The sequence below is a fragment of the Mytilus edulis genome, chromosome 3 (assembly GCF_963676685.1).
Source record: "Mytilus edulis chromosome 3, xbMytEdul2.2, whole genome shotgun sequence".
Taxonomy (NCBI): Eukaryota; Metazoa; Mollusca; class Bivalvia; order Mytilida; family Mytilidae; genus Mytilus; species Mytilus edulis.
This window is the reverse complement of record NC_092346.1, coordinates 102774951-102791165: the sequence shown is the minus strand read 5'-3', so window position 1 is coordinate 102791165 and position 16215 is coordinate 102774951. Positions and strand designations below refer to the sequence as shown.

General features: G+C 32.4%; 1 protein-coding gene across 2 annotated transcripts in view; it reads right to left on the bottom strand.

Moving 5' to 3' along the window:
* The window catches only part of LOC139518052 (protein eyes shut homolog), a 114318-nt gene extending 98472 nt beyond the window's left edge, over nt 1-15846 (bottom strand). The window contains exons 1-2 of one of the 2 annotated variants that reach the window (XM_071309702.1): nt 15556-15846; nt 5069-5393 (exon numbers count right to left, since the gene is read on the bottom strand). In XM_071309702.1, coding sequence (XP_071165803.1) covers nt 5069-5393; nt 15556-15645 — 415 coding nt within the window. In that variant the 5' untranslated portion in view covers nt 15646-15846. Of the gene's footprint in view, nt 1-2551; nt 2634-5068; nt 5394-15555 lie in introns of those variants that run through there. The other variant, XM_071309703.1, reaches the window with a different exon arrangement.
* Nucleotides 15847-16215: the final 369 nt, after the last annotated feature.

Genomic DNA, 16215 nt, shown 5'->3' with positions numbered 1-16215 from the left:
GGGTTGAACCTGGTTTTGTGGCATGCCAAACCTCACACTTTAATGGCAATGTTAAATATAACATAGAAATGACAACATAATATTACAGGACTACAATACAAATAAATAGGAAAACGTATTAGACAAAGAAACACATGATTAATGAATAACAAAAAGCATCAGGTTTAAAATTTAATACGCCAAAAACGCGCCTCATCCACACAAGACTCACAAGTGACGCCAAGATATAAAAGATCGAAAGCGAAAAAAAGTACAAAGTTGTACAGCGCTGAAGATCAAAAGTTGAAAAAGGTTGTGTCAAATACGGCTAAGTTTGTATGCTTGGGATAAGAACATCCTAATTATTTAGAACAATTAATGCTATAACATATAAAATCTTCCTTGTACAAGGTTCTTTCCAAGCTTAATTATGAAGTTATTGATAATGTCTTTGTACAAATGTTGGTACATTTGTAGATATCTTAATTTTCATCAGTCCCTGATATTGATTGTGGTAATACAATGTAATATGAACATATGAATAAATATATAAAGCAGAATGATTATTCGTGTTACTTTTCTAACGGTAATGATATCAATTTACAAAGAGAGGTCAATTCAGAGCAGACCCATGATAAGTTTTCAAATAAACGTTAACTATAATAATGTCATGTTGACCTTGTGATTTAAGCTTGTTCATATTCCTCAAGATTTTCACCTTAAGGTTCATTATAATATTTATTAAAGGTACCAGGATCAGGGATGGGGTAATCGTAATCTGTAATCGTAATCGATTGTAATTGATTACATTTTTTCAAGTAATCGACAGTAATCTGGTCCAGGATTATAATTTAGTACGCCGGACACACGTTTCCTCTACATAAGACTTGTCTGTGACGCTCAGATCAAAATTGTTATAACATTTATAAAGCCAAACAAGTACAAAGTTGAAGAGCATTGAAAACCCAAAATTCCCAAAAATGGTGCTAAATAAGGCTAAGTAATCTATTCCTGGGATAAGAAAATCCTTAGTTTTAGAAAAATTCTAAAGTTTTGTAACAGGAAATTTATGTTTCAGAATATTATAAACTTTTCTGAATTTTGCAATTCAATATTTTTCGTTCCTGCAGAAGGTGTCAAAGTATCACTTTTGTCTTCATCAAATAAAATAAGCCTGGTTTTTAAACCTCTCAGCTATTGGTGGTCATTTTAACATGTACCTCATTTCGACAATTCTATCTGATTTAACATGTTTGTGACACTACTCATCATGCTCATTGATCATGTGATTGTAGACATAGTTATAGTTGTTATTTGCCTAATGAGTCAGTCGTCTCTGTACCTTTTCTAGTTTTATCTGTTGGTATCAGACACTACAACTATATTCTAGTTTGAGTTTTTACTAGTACCTGATATGCTCTTGATTTTATTTCGATGTTTTTAACTTTTAAATTTCGTTTTGGGAGTGAACGGACCCAATACAGAGTAACCTATATAGAAGCAATTTGAATGAATACGTTGCAGGGCCAGTATATGAGTCGAGCATGCCGATGAGAGCGGACGTGAAAATTTTTGCAGAGACAATCCATCAACATCATTGAAATTGTTTTGTCAAATTGATTTCATGGATAAATATTATTATCCTTACATCGTATATTTTATGATTTGGATTATATTTTTTTGTTGAGAAAGGTTTCTGCAGATATTTTCAGGTTTGTTTGAGACATGTAGTCAGATGGGATCCATTAGTAGTTTCCATGTGGGAAACTATCAGACCAATCTATTTGATGTCTGAGGGTTTTAGCTGTTCCCCTAATGGATCTGTAGTTTCTTTCCGAGATCCTTTATCATAGGATTTTCGGCTTTCCTCTACCAGGAATACAGCTGGGCATTTAGCGGTATCGGTTTGGATTCCAAGTATGTCCTCTCCGGTTTCCCGTTCGTTGTCTAGGCATTTGTGCGGCATCCGGGGTGACCTTATCCCTTATTTTGTATATAATGTTTTTTTATATTATGCATTTTTTATATTTTTGAGGATGAGCGAGTCAGGTGAGTGGGTGTGTTCGTATGCTTTATTACATTGTAGCTTATTGTTTTGGGGAAGGTTAACTTTCTGGTTGTAAGACCCGTCACGGCCAGGCTGGGAGACTGGATAGGCAAATGCTCACATTAAATCTGTACCGATACAGTGTGTTAAATGTCTTCCTTTTTACACCATAACCCATGGTGGTGCTCCTACTAAAGGAGGGAGATACGGAACATACATACATATGGCATCGACATCAATGACAACAGGAGAGAGGCCCTGGAAAATTAGTCCAACGCTGTGAGAGCAACCAAAGTCTTAAAGCTCTCAATTGTGTTAGCATGCACGAGAATGTATGGTCGTCTATTCCAATCGGATATTGTTCTTACAAAGAATGACTGTTTGTAATGATCGGAATTGCTAGGTGGAATTTTGACAACCTTCAGATGACTGCGTGGGCTTACACTTGTGGAACTTTTAAACCATTGTTTGCTGTCGTATTAAATGTAACGAATATACTAGTAGTATGAAAGATATGTATCTTACGACAGAGTTAGACAATACAGTTCCCCAAATATATTTTTTTTTCTTCTCTTCTAAAAGTTTGAAGTTGCCGCGGAAGTTTCCTGAATACAATAATAGTTAAAACAATGTAGGGACTCATCTGTTTCCGAAATGTATAAGCTGGTTCTCAGTTGACTATCTATATAAAGTGAATCGTAATACATTAGTACCTGTATCCAAGGATTTATATAGTGAGGTATATGTTTATTACATATTTGAATTGCTTAGATGAAAACTATCTTGTTTTCACATTTTTTTTTAATAAATCATCATGGGATCGAAACTGAATCGTATGCGGGCCCTAATGGTTTCATCAGGATTTGTATAGTGAGATCTCTATACAAATCCTTGCTGTAACCATTAGGGCATACGATTAGTTTCGATCCCATGATAATTTATTTTTTTACAAATCCTTGGATAGACACACCTAACTTTTTTGTTTCACTAGATAAACACACCCGGATTTTTGAAAAAAAAACCATTATGAAAATCTTCTTTTATTAAATATCATCTCTTTTTAATATTTAAAGTTACAAGATTTAAGGAAAAAACGGCTTTTTCTAGGTATATTTATCAAATTTTAAAAACTTGAATCCATGTTGACTTTTATGCATCTAGATCGGTCTTGTATAACTGAGTTTATGTAATATCAACCGAATTGACGAGTTTCAGTTAATCATGCACTACTCAGTCTGGTACTAATGAGGTTCAACATGTTACATGTGGGAAGGTTATGGAAGAAAGCCGACTCAGTATACGATATCAATTCCTGTAAAAACCTTCTGAGTTCGAAAGAAGTAAACAAATTGCTAATAATAAAGGCTAAAGGAAACATTTTATTCATGTGCTTAATATTTCATGAATACAAATTTTCTCGTTAAGATGTTAACAACTAAAATTATCTCTTTTCTTTTTGCCTTTTATTTTTATGCCCAATTACCCAAAAATAAATTATATATAATCAGTATAAGTTAATACAAATGCGGATTTCGAAGGGGACCAACCTCCCTCACCCGTAAGGAGCTACACATAACCTTTGACGACACGTCCCACTCCTGACGATTCTTTGGTGGCACCCTTTTTCGACTGACTCTGGATCCACAACCGATCACGTATTTTTAATGTATCTCGTTTCGACAATTCTTTCTAACCTGTAAGCTAGATGATTTATTTGTAATTGTTTAACAAATACATCAAGCGTCAAGTGAGTTAATGTATTTAGTATACTTTTAATATGCAGTCTGCTGATTAACCATCCAGTATACAAAGTTCGTCCATTGTCAGTAAGGTGAAACTTTAGTGCATTCCTTTTGTTCCACTTAAAGTAAAACACTTCATCCTTCGCATACTTTTCTCGATAGTCATTTTGTTTCCCGCGGGAATATGACAAAGTCTAAAAAGGCGTTCACTCAACCTTTGTTAATCAACCCGTGAACAATATGACACATTCATTTAACAATACATATCTTAATACATTCTATGTAATAAAGACATATTACTTATTGCCAAACTGCATCAAAAAGTATGTTATGACACTCCCCAGGTGTTGATGGAGATGAAAGAGACAAAATCGTGTATTCACTGAATATTATCATGTTTAATTCAATATTTTTAGGTATCTTGTTTCAGGGTATGTTTTAAAATTCAATTAAACTAAAAAAATATTTCTTTCGAATGCATTCGTGTGTGCATGAATAAGAAAAACTCTATTTAATTTCAAGTTAGTTTCTTAATCAAATCAAAATTTGTTCCTCTGGCAATACGTAAATCATGATACTAAACATAGCAATACATTTGGCTACATGTCATTGTGGTCATTAGAGCTAATTTTCTAGAGCAAGACTTTGGTAACTGGCTTGCTTTGTTTGTATATTACATATACATGTTTATGTAATATAAACAGGTTTACAATGGTTATATAAATTGTTTGAAGATGTCAATCTTAATTACAAATCTTCGTTAAACGTTTATACATATAAAGCAAGTAAACCAACCAAAGTTTTACTCTACGAGCACTATAGGAAATTAGTTCCAAAAGGTTAAACATTTATGTTTATGGCTCACCTAGTTACACATGAATTACAACGACTGACCTTGGATATTGTCAACAGACAATAATCTGTCTTTAATATTGGTTCTAGCTTTGCATGTTTGACACGTTGTTTGAATGACATATCAGACTAATACAAAAGAAATTGGCACTGCTTCTTTGGTATCAATAGATATTACTAATCTCTAAAGTTAGCCATGGTAATCCTCTTTCTTATAAAAGCAAAAACAAAACAATAGCTTGTATTATCAAAGAAAAAATACAAAATCTTCGTAGATTGAAATAAGATTTTGTTGAAGAACGATATAGTCGCAAAGTTGTATGTGCGTTGCAATATGTTGATACCGATAGGACGAATCCGGTATGCACATATTTTGTATTTAAGCTAACTTGTTATTAAACATTCAATAATTAGTATAACAACATTTTATAAAACAAAATATACTTACAATCTAGTAATAAGAAATACACTAAGAGTCCAATCCCGAAAGCAACTAACAAAGCACCTAATAATAATAAAATAACTAATCCACATTTTCTCTGTCTCTTTTTATCAGAGCCACGTAAGGATTTCCGACTGTTCAATGTGGAATTACTTGTAGAATTTCCGTAACCATCGACCCCGTCACCGTCGACGGCACGGCTACTATTGTGATGAGAATGATGATGTCTTTTTTCATGTCTGTGTCCTCCTCCTCCTCCCCCTCCTCCTCCTCCTCCACCTCCTCCCCCAAATGCATGATCATACTGGTTTTCTTGGTACCGCGTTGGCGTCTAGAATGCAAAAATATGTGATATATTAGTGACAGTTAAATTTTACATCACCAAATTTCAGATGGAAACAAATGTTAACAATCTCAAACATAATGCAAGATTATTATTTTTTTATTTCTGAGGTTATATCATAGCTTATAAATATTAATACATTAAACGCACATATTTCATCGACTCGCAGAAACCAATATTATTTTCAAATAGAGTGGAGCTGGTTGACCGAGATTTTTAAACAAGTTTTCAGCACTGCTGACTCTTTGAGTCGTATGCCAGTTGGTATCATATTCTATGGTGTGTCATTATTGGTATCAGACTCTTGGGGTATGAGATTGTGGACACCAGACTCTGATGGAAATTTCAAATGACCTTGGGTATCAGACATTAAGGCAAATAAAAGTGAAATTAGGCGAAAACGCACATTATAAAATTGAGAAAGGAAATGGTGAATATGTCAAAGCGACAACCACCCGACCATAGAGCAAACAACAGCCGAAGGCAACCAATGGGTCTTCAATGTAGCGAGAATTCCCGCACCCGTAGGTGTCCTTCAGCTGGCCCCTAAAATATGCATAATAGTACAGTGATAATGGACGTCATACTAAACTCCGAATTATACACAAGAAACTAAAATTTAAAATCATACAAGACTAACAAAGGCCAGAGGCTCCTGACTTGGGACAGGCGCAAAATTGCGGCGGGGTTAAACATGTTTATGAGATCTCAACCCTCCCCCTATACCTCTAGCCAATGTAGAAAAGCAAAAGAATAACAATACGCACATTAAAATTCAGTTCAAGAGAAGTCCGAGTCTGGTGTCAAAAGATGTAACAAAAGAAAATAAATAAAATGACAATAATACATAAATAACAACAGACTACTAGCAGTTAACTGACATGCCAGCTCCAGACCTCAATTAAACTGATTGAAAGATTATGTCTTCATCATATGAATATCAGGTACAATCCCTCCCGTTAGGGGTTTAGTATCATACTATCATAAAATATATGAGAAGAACATAACCCGTGTCATGCCAACAACTGTTTTTTAAAGAAATAAATGTGTTTAGTTCCGATGCAAAGACCCTATCAGTGAATCAATGTTAAAGCCAAAATATGCAATCTTTAATGACCTGACAACAGTATCGTAACTATATCCCCTTTTAATAAGTCTATTTAAAGGTTTTGTTAGTTTCTGAGGAGAATACTGACATTTTTGTGCTTTATAAAGAATATTTCCATAAAATTTTGGATGTGAAATACCTGAACGTATAAGATGTCTGCATGTTGAGTTATATTTACGAATTATTTCCTTATACCGGTGATAAAATTTAGTAAATGTTTTGACCAGTTTGTGATATCGAAAACCCTGGTGTAATAATTTTTCAGTAATACATAAATTTCTCTCGCTAAAATCTAATACATTGTTACATACACGAGCGAATCGTACAAGTTGAGATATATAAACACCATAAGATGGTGACAAGGGAACGTCACCATCTAAAAATGGATAATTAACAATAGGAAATGAAAAATCATCTCTTTTATCATAAATTTTTGTATTAAGCTTCCCGTTTATGATAAAGATATCAAGATCGAGGAAAGGGCAGTGGTTTGCATCTATTGGCGTCAGCTGAGTTAGGTGACCTATGGTTGCATATTTCTACGTCATTTGGATTCTGCAGAACATTTGTGTCATTGACAATCCTACAACTCATTTTGCCTTCGGCTTCATTAATGTGAAAAATATCAAATAAGTCACCACAATATATAACACAAAGAGGTCAAATTCTACAATGGAGTGCGAAAAGAGGCCGGATAATTGATAGGCCTACATTTTTTTGTATTTTTTAACCCGTCTTCGTGAACAAGCTTTTTGCCAATTCGTTTTTAACAATTACGGATCACAAGCGTATTTTTATTATAGACCTAAAAATTTCATAGTCAATCGTTTTCTGCTTCCATTTTTAATTACTGGTGTACTTCATATTTATTTGTTCTTGTAGAAATAACGTTTGCAAAAATATGTTTATATTAATTCAAAATAAATAGTTTTAAGTAGATCAAAGTTTTATATTTATGTACAAAGTCATTTGTAATATTCCTGGAGGCAGCTTCACTGGTCATCTACATGAAGTCAGGCAATTTCAAAAAGTTTATTTACGATTCCAACAGATGATAACAGTATCAAAAAAGTTTAAATGGTCATTTTATCTACCGATAAAATCATCCACCAGAATATTCCCCTCCAGACACGAAGCTTTATATCAGTATAAACAATAATATAGACCATGTTATAACTTAGGTTCGGAATGGACTTATATAAACAAACAAAGTATGGTCCTTTCCGTTTCGTTTTATTGTCTCCATATTAATTGCTCCAGCGAGATCTACGTTTGAGTAGTTTAATCATAAAATACTTTCAAAGAAAAAAAGAATCAACATTACTATGAAAGTCGTAAATATTACTGATGAAGTGCAAGCAACTGATCATTAGATTTTTTCCCTTATTTGACATATATTTCCTTTTATATCATTCTATTGAAAAGAAGTAGAAACTTGATTAACTGTTAAAAAACGGGTTGAAGATGCAAAAAAAATGCAAGCATATGTACCAGGATGATATATTATTACGATAAGTACACTCTTTGTCTACATACTCATTAACGACACTCGAATCAAAACAATTGAAAGCTTGAATAAAATACAAAGTATAGTAAACAAAAAATATTCATATATCAAGCACGTTAATAAAGGAACTATACATTCGTTTAGGAGATTTTGATTTTGACAATTGTTAATGGACTTTCCGTTTTTGGAGCTTTTGATTTTGTCAATTGTTAATGGACTTTCCATTTTGGAGCTTTTGATTTTGTCAATTGTTAATGGACTTTCCATTTTGGAGCTTTTGATTTTGTCAATTGTTAATGGACTTTCCATTTTGGAGCTTTTGATTTTGTCAATTGTTAATGGACTTTCCATTTTGGAGCTTTTGATTTTGTCAATTGTTAATGGACTTTCCATTTTGGAGCTTTTGATTTTGTCAATTGTTAATGGACTTTCCATTTTGGAGCTTTTGATTTTGTCAATTGTTAATGGACTTTCCATTTTGGGATTTGATTTTACCAATTGTTAATGGACTTTCCATTTTGGAGCTTTTGATTTTGTCAATTGTTAATAGACTTTCCGTTTTGGAGATTTTGATTTTGTCAATTGTTAATGGACTTTCCATTTTGGGATTTGATTTTACCAATTGTTAATGAACTTTCAGTTTTGGAGCTTTTTATTTTGCCAATTATTTGTTATGGGGTTGTCTGTTTTGGAGCTTTTGATTTTGGACCAAATTTTAAGGGACTTTTCGTTTTGAATTTTCCTTGGAATTCTGTAATTTTGTAGTTTTACTTTTTTGCTGAACATGAGATTACAATAAACGTAACTCTTATCGTGTTGTTTGAATGGTGTGAGTCAAAACTGACAATACTTGAAAACGCGACGTTCTTATGGATATATGCATACAACTATTCTCTAAAAAAAAAAACTACAAGAAAAAGGTACCAGTTTGGTAATTATGAAACTCTATACGACTGCAAATGGCGATAAGGTCAACAGAACGTTTAAAAAGTCGACAAGAAGTCAATGGCTGCTTTTCGATACTTAATTATTTGGAATGGCAAGCTAATTATTTTGGAATACGATATCAGTAGCGTTTTCTCCTTATGAAGAAGACAAAACCAACATCAAATAAAAAAATCTAATTATTGACTCCTACCCTATATAAAGAAATATTATTTTCTTTAATAACATTCATTTTTCTAAAAACACCTTTCACCCCTTTACATATTCGTTTGCTATTCAGCATGTATTCAAAGCTTGTAATCTTATTTTGGAATTTAGGGAGACGTATTTATATAAGATCACTGTTTCTAATCCCAGTTATTAAATCTTTTGTATATTTCGTATTTATGTCTTTATCCTTGTAGCTATATATATAACGTTTTCTTGAATAAAATATGTTTACAGTAAAATATGTGGCTTTATATAAATAAAAAAAAATAGATATCGATACAAATCCAATTCCATCGATAAGTTGGTGAAAAGACAATAGTGACATTCTTTTCTGGAATAAATATCCTATTATTTTTTAATTGTATGCACGAACAGTTAATGTCTTTGCAAGAAAAAGTAATGCAGCAAAAGTGCGATTCGTTTGCCTCAATGTTAAAGTCCAAAATCAAAATACTTTTAAAAAACTTACAGTTCTGGTGTTTTGATTATATCTCAATGGGACATTAGTTTCTTCAGTTTCATCTTCGTTTTCCTCAAATATTACTTCTATATCCATTTCAATTGAAAAATCGTAATTGTCAATAAGCTGTTTTAACACTTCGAAAAAAAAAAGGTGTGTGGTATGCGTCAGTGCAGGTTTTTTTTATCTGTTAATTTTGACACAACTAAATGATGGACTTTAATCAGATATATGGGTAGAATTGTGGTTTTTACCCAAAGGCATATTCAAATTGTTCAATACAGTACCCGGTCTCCATTCCCAGTTAAAATTCTTGCTAATCTACTCATCAAAAAATATTAAGCCCTGAAGATGTACAATTTTAAATGTTCAAATTTTTATACAATTATAATTACATCATAATTCAAAAATAATGTCGAAATATTTAAACTAGTAAATTGGACAGACAAGAACAACACTTTTTGACACCATCGATGATATCAGGCTTGTAACTCGTAAAAAATATTTAGTAAGATTTAAAGATATCTACAGCGGGGATTTCAAAGACAAAAATACAAAGCAATATGATCATCAAACGATTATGATGAAATCAACAGTTTTTGAGAGATAAGACACATAACTACGCCTTTATTAGACTTAATATGACACAAAACATCATAATACATTTTTGTAAGAAGCAAGAGCATGCAGATTTTTAGTCGTAACATTGTCTTTGTCCGTTGGTTCAGACGAACGTTTTTGAATGATTAGAGGAGGTAACAAAACGTTTTATTTTGGTTCGTCATGGGGAAAACAGCAGGTCAAAAGAGATTAAGAATAAAATTGATATTGGGAATCACTAAACATAGTCGACAGCACAACTGACCTAGCTAACTTTAGACTCCTTAAAAAAAATATAGACAAACAAAAAAATGAGCAACCAATAGTCACGTTAGCTCGCCAAGAAGTAGTACAGATATAAAATGTTTCAAAGGCTATCGCTTTCTTATATATTCTGCTTATTCCAGGAAAACGTTATGTAAACTTGGTGATCAAATGTTCTATCAGCGTAAACCAATAATAATAAACAATATACAGACAGGCGTTGTTTGGTCAAATGCTGTATAATGATGATAAACGGATACATCTTTCTACCTGAGATAAAAGTAATTAATTATAATGTAGGACTACTACCTATCCTTTGATCTGAGACGTCAGGTAACAAGAGATCAACGTTGGTGCAGTACATCAATTTATACATTTTATATATAAGTGAATACAAACCAAAATAAAGTTTAGTTTTATTTATGTTGTTGTGTAGATATGTGGTTGAGACGGTCAGCAATCGTACCTCCCAAGTTATATATGTTATGTTTTTTCAAAGTTTGGGTTTCGGTCCTGGTATTTTATTACAGAATCATGCGTAACGCAAACAAAAATTGTTTTTGAAATACACTTAAAGTCCTCGCCAATTCATAGCACATTATAGTTTATTTTAATCATCATTGCTTAACCTTCCCTAATTGAACATACCAATGTATTGTTGTTAAAGCAAGTTGGGAATCTAAAAAAATAAAGGCAACCTTGGATTAAAAACATTTTGGAACGGATAAATATAAGAAATGCAAACTTGATTACATGTAAGTTCAACAATACAGCACCCTTCTTATTCTGTATTATTGCAAAATTCGTTTTAGCAATTCGAGTAAACTTGGGAACATATGTGTCAAAAGAATTGTCAGTTAATTGATGATATAGTTTTACTAAAATTTGTGTTATATGGATGGTTAATTAGTAAAAGAAATTAGTTTTAATAAAACTCTTTTTGACTTAGAAAAAAAAATGACATTACTTCAATTGCAAATTGTTGTTTTCTATTTTTAATATTCCCCCCTTTTTTTCACGTTCACATGCACCACAACTCCAAAATTTGAATGGCAATTTTCCACAATGTGACACGATTGTCAGATAAAGACCGTTAACAGACCAGCAGACTTTTTGTGTGGTTGTGCTCCTGTCTTATTCATGCATTCAAAATTTCAATTTTTTTATCTTGATTTTATTTAGATCCAATGAAAAAAAATTTGAAAATTCAATCATTGATTTAATCCACTACCCACATTATACCATAGGAAATGAAGAAAGTCATCGATGAATAGTATGTACCATCATTCGTTAGTCTTCGTTATGAAGGATGACGCTATAGATCAAAAGTTCCAATCTATTAGTCACATTTAATCCCATTTACTTTTAAAGATTCAAAATGATAACTGGCATAACTATTAATATAATTAAAGTATTTGGTTTATTGGTTTTGGTTGATGACACTTTGGGTATAAATCAGTTGAACGCTGAAGAATTGGAAGCAATATCTAATGACTAATTTACGATTATGTGAACATTGGAACATTAATTTTATTACTTTGAAAAATATTATATTTATATAACCATAATGATATCGTTAAAAAGGTGATTAATATAGGTAAAAAGAACATGTTAATGTAACAGTCCCAAGTCAGAAACCTCGTCTGTGATTGTCTTAGGTCATATCATAGTGGTTTGTTTTTTTTGATTTAGAGTTTGACACTTTATATAGACATGTTTTGGTCTTAACCATTTAAACATCTCAAAATAAACAGAAAATGACAGTTGTTTCTTTTATTAAAGAGTCATTATAATTGAGGAAAGGAGACCAATAACTGGTTTTAACATGTTTTCTATTATTGTCGTGTTTTCTTATGTTTGTTTTGTCTATATATTTGCTATGACCAAAATTGGTTTTCGTTTGTTTCGCAAATAAATCATCTTCGCTAGCCAAGGGTTACGATCCACTCCCGCTCTCTTCAACGGGAGTGGATCGTAACCCTTGCCTAGCGAAGATGCAAATAAATAAATTATAATGTATTGTTTTCTAATATAAGAAAAAGAAATATTTAGAGAGAGGAGAAGATAAAGCAAGGCCATATCTATTGTTGAATCCTTTAAGTTGACCTCTGGATAGTAATTTTTCTTATTTAGTGGCTGCCATATTGACATATACCAATATACACTTTTATCCATGGTAAATCTAAACTATAACAGTGTTGGAAGAAAAGTTTGTGTTTGTACGTGGTTACAGCGACTATATTCAAATATGAATTTTGAAGACATGTATTGGTCTAAACCATTTAAACCACTCAAAATAACAACTGAACCGAATATGACATGTACTATTTTCTTATTTAAGAGAAAGAAATAATTCTAAAAAGGAGAAAATAAAATAAGGCCAAGTGTTGATTCTTTGAATTCGAAAATCAAAAGGTGAAATCTATCAAGGATAGAAGATCCCGGTATGAGTTTAAATTTGAAGACCATACAGTGACCCGTAACTGTTCACATGGTCTCATTGGCAATAAGAACAAATCTCCTTATTTTGAAACAAAAAACCAAAAGCTATGTGTAAAATGGCAAATTTAGTGAGAGTATATTAATTCCGTCACCAAAGCAACATTATAACTGACATTGTTGCACTTCAGTGTCAAGATTTAATCCCCTTATTTTTTTATCAACAAAAATAACAATATTTCTTTGCTTGATTCATGTGATAACAAGAATGTGTCCCCAGTACACGAATGCCCCATCCGCACTATCATTTTCTATGTTCAGTGGACCGTGAAAATGGGGAGAAATCTCAAATTTGGCATTAAAAGTAGTAAGATCATAGCATAGGGAACATATGTACTACGTTTCAAGTTGATTGGACTTCAACTTCATCAAAAACCAGCTCGACCAAAAACTTCAACCTGAAGCAGGACAGACGGACGGACGGACGGACGAACGAACAGACCGTTACGCACAAACCAGAAAACATAATGCCCATAAATGGGGCATAAAAAGTGCATTTATAGATAACTTCCATATAGTCTTGCAACAGCCTTTATTATATCTATAACAGACTAGTTCGAAAATATTGATCTTATTTTGCCATTTCCTGGTTTAATACCATTGACTAAGACATCAACAACAACAAAAAAACACGAATAAGATGTTCCTTTATAATAGGATGCATGATATCAAGGTGATGAATTGTACATGATAATATGTTGACTATCTATTTACCCAAGAAAAAGGATATTAAAGTTTAGGTCATTTTGCAATTCTTATAAAAATAAAGAGATGTGGTAAGATTGCCAAAATGAGACAACTACCCACCAATGTTTAAATGAAGTTGATGGAAGCAATCGTAGGCAACTGTATGTAGCAAACAATAAGAAAAACCCATACTGTATAATCGACTGTAAAAGTCCCTTCCCCGGACATGAAAAATACCCAGGGAATCAATTCAATTGATAAAGTTGTTGCTTATAATGAAACTAGTTCTTTCTTCAATGATCCTTTTAAAAGCTTACTGACCTGCCACAAATACTGCCCATTTAAGTTGAATCATACGACGAGCCTTAATGAAACCTTACAAGTAATATTTTGGATTTGGTTTCTGGATTTTATTCCCGTGTAGCAGTATTTCACCATCAGGGCTTTGTGACTACCTTAGCTACACGTTGACCTTATTTTGAAATAATATGCCTTCTTGTGTACGTAAGTGGTTATCCATTGGAAGCTACACGGTGCTTTTTTTAATGTTTATTTTACTTTTTCAATATAGTTTTTATGGTCTGGTCTCTTATGTCTCTAATGTATCAGAATTGTAAATATTTCATAGTATTTCGAAGTCAACATGTTTTTTTTTTTCGTTACCTTTTTTTAAGCACAAGAGTGAAAGCACTTTTTATCGTAATGACCAATGAATTATTACCAATATCCTGACAGGACATAAAAAGGAAAACATTATTATTTTATGATGATAACACAATACACATCATAAGAATGCTGTTACTGTCGAAAATACAATTATTACACGGAAATTATAATGACAAATAACATCTTAAGGTTAACGTCACATGAATAAAAAGGTTAAAGCAGTATTCGTTCTCTTGTTCAGAATTAAATATTACATAAGAGATCATAAGAAGGACGAACCACTTAGAAATAGTGTAGTTTAAATTAAAATAACACATTTATTAAAAAAAAAATGATTGATAAATGTAAGCGTTTGCACTTAATTTTGATAAGTAATTTCATAAAATTGAGAATGGAAATGGGGAATGTGTCAAAGAGACAACAACCCGACCAAATAAAAAACAACAGCAGAGGGTCACCAACAGGTCTTCAATGTAGCGAGAAATTCCCGCACCCGGAGGCGTCCTTCAGCTGGCCCCTAAACAAATATATACTAGTCCAGTGATAATGAACGCCCGTCTAGTTATAGATACAAATTTTTTTTTTTTACATTTAACCAATACATGAAAAATTTCTTCCGTTCTTAGTTCATTGACAAATGAAACCTTTATAAGGTAACTAATAGTTTGCAGTGAGTTTCTATTTTTGCAACAACAAAACAATCTCTTCACTATAGCGTTAGATTGATGAAATGGCAGGAAAAACTAAATTCAGATTAACTTCTCAAAAAGGAGACAACTCTTTAAATTCCATTAATTGGCAGCTCTGGAGTTACAAACATACAGAAGACGAAATGTTTATATATTACAAAGCCAATGTAATGAAATGATGAAGTTTCAGAAAAGAATGTCACATTGTGTATTGAAATTGACGGAAGTCTCTGACATGGTAAAATACAATATGACTCATATATTTGTATTCGGTCCTGTAATTTAACAAAATCGAAATTGTTTCTGACATTTTACATGACAAGAAATAACAACAACGAAAGGGACAAAGAAATTTAACAATTTTTGACAAATCTTAAGGGTAAACCTCAGTTTTGGGATTTCTCAAAGTGATGTAAGAATATGAAAAGTAGTTTTATAGTGCTTTTAAGATGTTTAACTTTATAAGATTTTTCTGTCTATTGTAGTCCAGTATGTTTATATGAATAAAATCTCACCGAAGATGATCTCCAGTAATCGTCATCAGTGTGTGCTCTTGGAAGTGTGTCACTCCTGAAACGATCTATCCATTCTGGACGTTGATCCATTGTTCATAAATCCAAAAAGAAACTTATTTTCACAAGATTTATCTTTTCATTTCACTCTTCCAAGATGTAGTAATGTAATTCTTAATTTGTATGCTCCTTTTTGTCAATTAAATACTTTTACACCAGAATCCCACTTTAAAGCGACTATGAAGCTGTATGTGTACTATCCTCTCGACTAGGGTGTATATGAAACTTTGTATGTTCTAATGAGGTGAAATATTGCTAACTGAATATATTTATCACTTTCATCTTTCAAAATCGGCCCCAAGGACAGTGTACCTTAACTTTTCGCTGTCTCCGAAACCACTGAACCATACATCACTGTATTGTTTTAGCCCAGAGGATGGGCATATCTCCTCTGAATAGTGAAGTAATCATAGATCTTGACTTTACCTTACAGGTGTACATTAAAACACCAATCATAATAGCGTCATGTATGTTTTGAAGGCAAAGTAAGATCACAACGGTTTATTGCTAGTTTCCTATAAAGATTTTGTGTAATGGCCTCGTGACAGGAGGTAGTATTATACGCAGTTTATGTTTCGTTATATATGCTAGGTGGTTAAACAT